Source organism: Palaemon carinicauda, chromosome 8 (assembly GCF_036898095.1).
Source record: "Palaemon carinicauda isolate YSFRI2023 chromosome 8, ASM3689809v2, whole genome shotgun sequence".
NCBI classification, from domain to species: domain Eukaryota; kingdom Metazoa; phylum Arthropoda; class Malacostraca; order Decapoda; family Palaemonidae; genus Palaemon; species Palaemon carinicauda.
Genome location: NC_090732.1, coordinates 152,389,900 through 152,399,899, shown reverse-complemented (window position 1 = coordinate 152,399,899; position 10,000 = coordinate 152,389,900). Strand labels below are relative to the sequence as shown.

Below are 10,000 nucleotides of genomic sequence, written 5' to 3'. Positions count from 1 at the left end.
TCTTTTTCCCTTGTTAGTAGAGCGCAGTACCGTCTCTCGTTTACATCTGGACTTTGAAAAAAATATGGCTTGATATTAGTTAAATTTGTCACGACTGCTAAATAATGATGAGTGTATATATGATTAGAAAAAAAGTGTTTTGTTGAAAGCGATACCTTCAACAGTGTACTACTGTCAAGTTAAAAACCCATAAATAGCTGTTATAAGTCCGTAAGGACTTCAGTGAATTTCGGTTGAGCCCGTTGTCAGTTTTTTTTTTTTTTTTTTTTTTTTTTTTTTTTCTCAAGAGAAGCTTTCCGGTCTCCCATTTACTATTTTTGAAGTTCGATAGAGTAAATTTTAAAACCGGTATTCACACATACATGTGAGAATAAGAGTTCGCTTTCCTCTTATTGACATTCAGAAATCTTATAATTTTTTTTTTTTTTTTTGTGTGGGGGATGTGATCCAATTACAATTCTGAAAATTCCTTCAGATATTTTATGAACTCTTGATAAACTGCGAGGTTAGAACACAATTCACTTTAACTCAATAAAGATGTTTGTAATGATAATTTCTTACTATCAGTGATTAAAAGTGTGAAAAAGTACATAGTCAAAATTTATAATAATAATAATAATAATAATAATAATAATAATAATAATGTCAAACAGTAATCCGTCACTATCACTCTTGATTAACTAAAGAAAGTATTATTAAATCGAAATTCTATTTCTCTCCGGCAGAAACTTCGGGGCGCGGTGTGCCAAGTGCTGTCGCAGCATCGGAGCGGCTGACTGGGTTCGGAGGGCGCGAGACAGGGTCTATCACCTGGCATGCTTCGCCTGCGACGCCTGCAAGAGGCAGCTGAGCACTGGCGAGGAGTTCGCCCTTCACGACAACAGAGTCCTGTGTAAGCAACATTACTTGGAGTCCATCGAAGGCGGAGCAACCAGTAATGATGGTAAGCGTCATTTTCATTCTATGTATTCATTCATTTACTTATGTTAAGTATTCATTTATTCATTCATTCATTTACTTATTTATAAAGATAACCCATTTTCCTACTCTTGTATAGGTGTGAGGATTAGTGTGTCTGTTTTGGTAAGCGTTATTTTCATTTTAGTAATTTATTCATTTACTTATGTAAGTATTCATTAATTAATGAATTCATTTATTTCTTATTATAAAAAACCTATTTTCCTTCAATTATATATGTGTGAGGAATAGTGTGTCTGTTATGGTAAGCGTTATTTTCATTTTATTTATTTATTTTCTTAAGTAATTATTCATTTATTCATATTTCTTTCTATAGACAACCCATTTTCCTACTCTTGTATATGTGTGAGGATTAGTGTGTCTGCTATAGTGATCGTTATTTTCATATTATTTATTTATTTATTTATGTATTCATTCGTTCATTCACATCATTCATCTATTAGTTTTTAAAACCAACCCATTTCCCTTCTATTATATATGTGTGAGGACTAGTGTGCTTGTGTGGAATGTGGAAGAATTAGTGATTATAGAAATTTCTTGTTTATCGTCATTTTTGTTTTCATTGTTCATTTTCAATGGTGTCCTTCTTATATATCTAATTTCTTTACATTTAGCATTTTGATGACTAAAACGTTTTAGTACTGACTATATTTAGAAAATAACCCATGAAAATATGTTATATAATTGTTAGTTTTTTATATTTGTGATCTTAGAAAAAGAAGGAATTACGTAGCAAGTAGTTTTCGCAAGATAACTGAAAGAAAAATACAGTTTTTGGAGTCAAAAGATAAATTTTGAAATAAAATTCTCATGTACTGCATAGGTATAGAAAAAAACCGATGATTTTGTAAGCAAATAAAAAAAAATATCAACATTAACGCTTTGGCTACAGAAATCGTCCACCAAAGAAAAAAAAAAATGCTTGAAAATATAGCATCTAGGTTTTTTCAAGATTAAGACAAACTGTTTGAATAATGCGATAAACAGAAAAATCCTCACGTGAAGATGAAAAATAGAAATAGCTGAAAAAGACAGAGAAGCAGAAAATGAAAATGAAAATCTGAGTGCGGAACACTAACCCGCATCTGTAAACATCTTGCGTCTCCCTTGCCAGATACAGACTCACTCGGCCGAAAATCAGCCATTTTATTTTTCCTTCGGGAAAGACTCCCTTTTCCGCAGGACTCCCTTTTTTTCCGCAGGGAACCCTCGCCGAATGTGTTATCTTCGTTTTGTTCTTTTATCGGTCAAAAATTTTACTGGACTTTTGTAGATAAATTTTGAAAGGAAGTAGTTTCAATGGCTAGCTTTGTTGTGATGTTCGTGGTAAATGTATATATATATATATATATATATATATATATATATATATATATATATATATATATATATATATATATATATATTTATATATATATAATTATATATATATATATATATATATATATATATATATATATATATATATATATATATATGTATATATATATGTATATATATGTGTATATATACATATATATACTGCATATATATAAGTATATATATATATGTATATATATATATATATATATATATATATATATATATATATATATATATATATATCAATGTACACGGCCCGTCAAAATGGACAGCTAAATATTTAGATAGATACGCACATACATGCACACTCAACACCCTCTCACCTGGGTATGACTACTTCCTGTCTCCCTACCCGAGGATGGGGAGATTTCACTATGACCGGATATATATATTTATATATATATATACATATATATATATATATATATATATATATATATATATATATATATATATATATATATATATATATGTATATATATATATATATATATATATATATATATATATATATATATATATATATATATATATATATATATATATATATATATATATATATATATATATATCTATCTAATACGAACATCACAACAAAGCTAGCCATTGAAAATACTTTCTTTCCGAATTTTTATATATATATATATATATATATATATATATATATATATATATATATATATATATATATATATATATATATATTCTCTCTCTCTCTCTCTCTCTCTCTCTCTCTCTCTCTCTCTCTCTCTCTCTCTCTCTCTCTGCAAACATCAATGGGGCATTCATGTATGTTTTATTTTTTTGGGTTTTGGCACCTTTGTTATGAAGTTTTCCATCCATTAGAATTGAAAATTCAAAGACACTTCGAGAACGATATTCTGCCCTTTCCGTCAGTTTCAATCCCCTCAGCCCTTTTTTTGGTGTGTTGCTTTCACCCCTTATTTATTCCCTTTTCTTCCTCTCCTATCCTGATCACTTCATACCGACCCACACGTCTTTCCTTCACACATATACATACAAACACACTCACACATTCCTCAACACCTCATATTGATCTTTGGTGGAGGGAGTGAATCTTAGCTTACCCCCACTCTCTCTCTCTCTCTCTCTCTCTCTCTCCTCTCTCTCTCTCTCTCTCTCTCTCTCTCTCTCTCTCTCTCTCTCTCTCTCTCGTCTCTTGTAACGCCATCTTTGATCATCTTCAAGTAAACATTGGTTCTCGTTTGGTTCTCAGTTTTGTCTCACAGAAGAATTTTCAGCAGATTTTTGGTTCCTGTTTTCATGTTAGGTTTCTTATAGTCTGTTGCTTTTTTGTATCTATTTAATGTTTTAATTATTCATTTTTATTTTTATGATCATGCCGCGCTAAGAAAAAAAAAGTGCTCCTATATGTTGCCACTGAAATAATTTTTCGAAAGTTTTTTTTCTTTTTCGAAGTAACCAATGTTCTGTTTTAACTGAAAAGCACGAGTGCGCATGTGCTTTCTATTTCCAGTGTACGCGCACCAATACATACATACATATATATATATATATATATATATATATATATATATATATATATATATATATATATATATATATATATATATTATATATACATACCCACTCACATATCTATCTATCTGTCTATCTATCTATATATGTATACATATATATATATATATATATATATATATATATATATATATATATATATATATATATATATATATATATATATATATATATAGTTAGGTTGCAGAATACTGTGGCAAGTTTGGACGGGTGATTTTAAAGACTTGATCTCTGGATATACAACAGAAGGCAGAATAGGACAGAAATGAGAAGCCCAATGTCTCAAATTACGAATCGTGTGTGAGAGGCATTGACAGAATAAGAACAACATTCATATTGACATTTGAGGAAAAACACGAGATCTAATGGACATAAATTATTTTATTTATTTATTGTAATAGGGATTTGGGTTCAGTTTTGCCGAGGAAAAGGAAGATAATTGTAGGAAGGGGTCATGTGACTGGAAATAAATCGCACAAATATAGGGAAATGGAGGCTGTGTACTGATTAACTTATTTTTTCCCATTGTAATAGGGCTTTGGGTTCAGTTCTACCAAGGGAAATGAAGATAATTGTAGGAATGGGTCATCTGACTGCAAATAAATCGCACAAAAATGGGAAATGGGGTGTGTGTCGTGATTAACTTAGCTTAATTTCTAAAGACGGGTGTCATTTTTTAAGATTCTATATCATAGGCTATGGTTAATTTCAGCTGTGTATTTTTGCCAGTATTTTTTATCTTCCTTCTAATTGAAAAGAGAAAAGAAAGCAAATGAAAAGCTTTTATCTTTATTGTAATGTTGATGAATTTAATCATTGCATTTGATCTCGTAGACGATAGAAGGCTGTGGCAGAATTAGTCTACTGCATTTTACATAAAGAAAAAGAAGTCTATCGATGTACTTTTCGTTCAGGGTTTCATTAAAGTGAATTCATTCGACTATCAATAGTCTTGTTTGCTGGTAATACAACCGTCAAGTTTGCGTTCTATCAAGTAAAAGGAGGTCGTCATATGCTGCCAATCATCTTCGGCACGCCAAGTACTCTGGGAAAGGGAAGTACATGGTCTCAATTAATGTATGAATATCAGATCTGCGGACGACTAAGTATAGGTAATTTATCATATACTCCCTATTTTTTTAATGAGAAAATTTAGTAGTTTTTAATTCCTGAATATATGATATTTTCTTATAGGAATCGGCATTTTTTAATCATGTAAAAGTTTCATGGAAATGTGATTTCGATCGATAATTATGATTCCGGTAAAATTCATCAAGAGCTTTCTGCAGCATTTTCAAAATTAGGTAAATCAGAATATTATTTGGGATGCGAGGGTTGGAAGAACCGCTTTTCGAGTATAGAGGTCTCCGCTCATTAGTCAATGGTATCCAAGACACGTTACGTGAAGGACGGAGCCCTAGGATGAGTTTAAGTGCTACGTGAAGGACCGAGTCTTAAAGGATGGGTTAGATTTGAACATAGAATCTATAGTCCATTTCTTTCAGCGAGGCATATTTGCACCGACTCGCAGCGGTGCCCTTTTAGCTGGGAAAAGTTTATTGATCGCTGATTGGTTGGAAAAGATAATTCTAACCAATCAGCGATCAGGAAACTTTTCCGAGCTAAAAGGTCCCCGCTGCGAGTCAGTGCAAATCTGTCTCGCTGAAAGAAATGGACTATAGTGTGCACAAGTCGCAAAGTAGACTAATAAAAAACAGGGATGTAGGTTGAGGCAGCCAACGTAAAGCATGAAGCTTTCGTTAAATTTCCAACAAATCCTTTATATCTAGAGAATTTGGCAAACATTTAGTGAATAATAGAACTTGCGATGAACGAACTATGAGTAACTGCTGATAACTCATCCTAATTTAAACGTCCCATTTCATAGATAATTTCCCAAATTTTGCTCTCATCTTAAGAAGTTAGGTACGTGCCATTTTATTTAAGGTCACGATTTACTTTTGTAATTACAAGCTTCGGTGTCATATTGATCAAAATTATGTTATTTCCATAGATATAAAAGTATTTAAACTAATTTTCTAATTATTTCATGAAAAGATACTTAAACTAATTTTTTTAATTATTTCATGAAAATATATTTAAACTCCTTCAATGAATTATTCATGATAAGATATTTAAACTTCTTTTTAAATTATTTCATGAAAATATATTTAAACTCCTATTTTTAATTATTTCATGAAAGGTATTTAAACTTAATTTTTTAATTATTTCATGAAAAGATATTTAAAATCCTTTTTTTAATTATATCCTAAAAATATTTAAACTCTTTTTTAATTATTTCATGAAAAGACATTAAAACTCCTTTTTTTAATTATTTCCTTAAAATATTTAAACTCCTTTTTTGATTATTTCATGGAAAGATATTAAAACTCCTTTTTTAATTTGTTTAATGAAAAGATATTTAAACTCCTTTTTTTAATTGTTTCCTTAAAATATTTAAACTCCTTTTTTTAATTATTTCATGAAAGGTATCTAAACTCCATTTTTTAATTATTTCATGAAAAGATATTTAAAATCCTTTTTTTAGTTATTTCCTAAAAAATATTTACACTCCATTTTTTAAATTATTTCATGAAAAGATATTAAAACTTCTTTTTTAAATTATTTCATGAAAAGATATTAAAACTCCTTTTTTACATTATTTCATGAAAAGATATTTAAACTCCTTTTTTGAATTATTTCATAAAAATATTTAAACTCCTCTTTTTAATTATTTCATGAAAAGATGTTTAAAATCGTTTTTTTAATTATTTCCTAAAAATATTTAAACTCCCTTTTTTAATAATTTCCTAAAGATATTTAAACTCCTTTTTTAAATTTTTTCTTGAAAAGATATTAAAACTCCTTTTTTAAATTATTTCATGAAAAGATATTTAAACTCCTTTTATAAATTATTTCCTAAAAATATTTAAACTCCTTTTTTTAATTATTTCATGAAAAGATATTAAAACTTCCTTTTTAGATTATTTCATGAATAGATATTATAACTCCTTTTTTTTTAATTATCTCATGAAAAGAATGAATTCCTTCCGCTTACTGCCCTCTCATTCCTTACAAACCGACGCTGTAATCCTTCCAAATGACCCGTTTCTTCCCTTTTCATTCTGCTTTCATTTATTAGTATTAGATAAAGATTATCCTCTTCTTGCATAAAGCATTGCTGCAAATGAGCTTATTCAAGTATTTCACCTCAATAAATCTTCATCGATTTATTTCAATCCTGTTTCTTATATTCTATTCACATTCAGATATATATATTTTTTAATCTCGTTTCATTTTTCATCATTATTAATTGTTAATGTATTTCTCTTACATGTTCAACTTTTTCTTGCAATGGTTTGTGAATGTTATTCACAAATATTTACACATATTCAGTTTTACTCACCATTCTTTATCATTCATCTTATGTGTGCAGTTCATTAAATTCAGTATAATTTTGAAAGAAAATAAACCACTGCCTTTTATTGTTTAATGATACATTCAAAAGGAATTATTGATATATCTATCGCTACTTTTAATGTTATTAAGCATATTTTTCAGCCTTGCGATCCTTCATACGTAGCAGTTGGTCGAAATTGTCGTTTATAACACATCAGAATGTAATTGCTTATTATGCTTTGATCACTTCAGAATAACCGAAGTTAATATTTTAGCACAGAATTCTACGATATATATATATATATATATATATATATATATATATATATATATATATATATATATATATATATATATATATATATATATATATATATATATATATATATATATATATAGATATATATATATATATATATATATATATATATATATATATGTGTGTGTGTATATATATATATATATATATATATATATATATATATATATATATATATATATATATATATATATATATATACATATATATATATATATATATATATATATATATATATATATATATATATATATATATATACATACATATATATATATATATATACATATATATATATATATATATATATATATATATATATATATATATATATATATGTATGTATATATATGTAAATATATATATGTATATATATATATATATATATATATATATATATATATATATATATATATATATATATATATACACTCATATATATATATGTATAGATATACATACAGTATATACATACATACATACATATATATATATATATATATATATATATATATATATATATATATATATATATATATACTGTAAATATAATCTTTTTCTAGATAAAAGAATGGATATCATAATATTCATTTTTTTTATGGTTTGCTCTTTCTATTTTCCGTCTTTTTCATCACATTTTTGTCCTTTATTTTCCCTTCTTGGGCTAATGAGGGTACTAAAACAAACGAAATGTTAACCATTATGGTAGCTATCATTACCATTGTGATGGCTCCAGTATTTATCAATTTACTTGTAAACACTACCGACTGTATTATTATAGCAGGTGTCAAATTATTATGTGATCATCTGGAGAGACCGATTTTTAAACTAGATATTTTCTTTGAGTATCTAGATTGACTATTCTTAATCCCCATTTTAGACTGAACCAACAATGATGAAAACAGACATTTCAGCGTAGTTGAAACTTTCAAAGACTGATTTCTTGTATAACGTATTTTAGAGTGACTGAACCCATTATCAAATTTATTACTGATTCTGTAAATGCCAAGGTCCATAATCTATTCCAGATAGGGCCTGGATGCCTTCTTTTTTTTTTTTATTATCTTCGGCTATAGTTTACGTCTTCGTTTTTAATATATTCGCCTATAGTTTATTTCTTTCTTTTCGATGTATTTGACCATAGTTTACTTCTTCAGCTTTCTTTTCAATGTCTTCTGTTATAGTTTACTTCTTCTTTTCGACATCTTCGGCAATAGTTTACTTCTGTTGTCTTTTCGATATCTTTAACTATAGTTTACTTTTTCATCTTTCTTTTCAATATCTTCTGTTAATGTTTACTTATTCTTCTTCTTTCTTTTCGATATCTTCGACTATAGTTTACTTCTGTTTTCTTTTCGATATCTTATTTTTATCCGATATCTTTGACTATAGCTTACTTCTTGTTTTTCGACATCTTCGGCTATAGTTTACTTCTGTTTTCTTTTCGATATCTTATTTTTATCCGATATCTTTGACTATAGCTTACTTCTTGCTTTTCGACATCTTCGGCTATAGTTTACTTCTGTTTTCTTTTCGATATCTTATTTTATCCGATATCTTTGACTATAGCTTACTTCTTGTTTTTCGACATCTTCGGCTATAGTTTACTTCTGTTTTCTTTTCGATATCTTATTTTTATCCGATATCTTTGACTATAGCTTACTTCTTGTTTTTCGACATCTTCGGCTATAGTTTACTTCTGTTTTCTTTTCGATATCTTATTTTTATTCGATATCTTTTACTATAGCTTACTTCTTGTTTTTCGACATCTTCGGCTATAGTTTACTTCTGCTTTCTTTTCGATATCTTCGGCTATAGTTTACCTGGAATCTTTCCTTCCAGAGAACACAGACGGCGAGGGCAGCCAGCGGAAGAGCAAGCGAGTACGCACGACCTTCACAGACGAGCAGCTGCAGGTTCTGCAGGCCAACTTCCAAATAGATTCGAATCCAGACAGCCAGGACTTGGAGCGCATAGCTCAGTTGACGGGGCTGAGCAAGAGAGTGACGCAGGTTTGGTTCCAGAATTCCAGGGCGAGGCAGAAGAAACACATGTCCTCCAAGAAGCACCAGCAAGGTTAGAAACTTAACAGTTGTATGAAAGTGCTTGTTGTAATCAAATTGGCTTTACGTATATAGTTCTTTTTTTACTCGTTCGCTATTTATTCCTTGTATTTTATACTTTTTATATTATGCCAAAATGATTAATAGAGAAGTATTGATTTAAAAGCTTAAGATAGAGACGACTGGTGAAATCTAACCGAGGCCCATTGCGTTAATAGGCGTAGGAGGAGATGATGATGATTATAGTGTACATAGGATACCATTGAGTATAAGATTATTCAGAAGTGATTTTAGCCTTTCGGAAGCGTTGTCAACGTTA

At 28.7% G+C, this 10,000-nt stretch overlaps 1 protein-coding gene across 1 annotated transcript in view; it reads left to right on the top strand.

Moving 5' to 3' along the window:
• The window catches only part of LOC137645496 (LIM/homeobox protein Awh-like), a 26,858-nt gene that overhangs the window by 5,358 nt on the left and 11,500 nt on the right, over positions 1-10,000 (top strand). The window contains exons 2-3 of the mRNA XM_068378302.1: positions 726-943; positions 9,461-9,694. Coding sequence (XP_068234403.1) covers positions 726-943; positions 9,461-9,694 — 452 coding nt within the window. The remainder of the gene's footprint in view (positions 1-725; positions 944-9,460; positions 9,695-10,000) is intronic.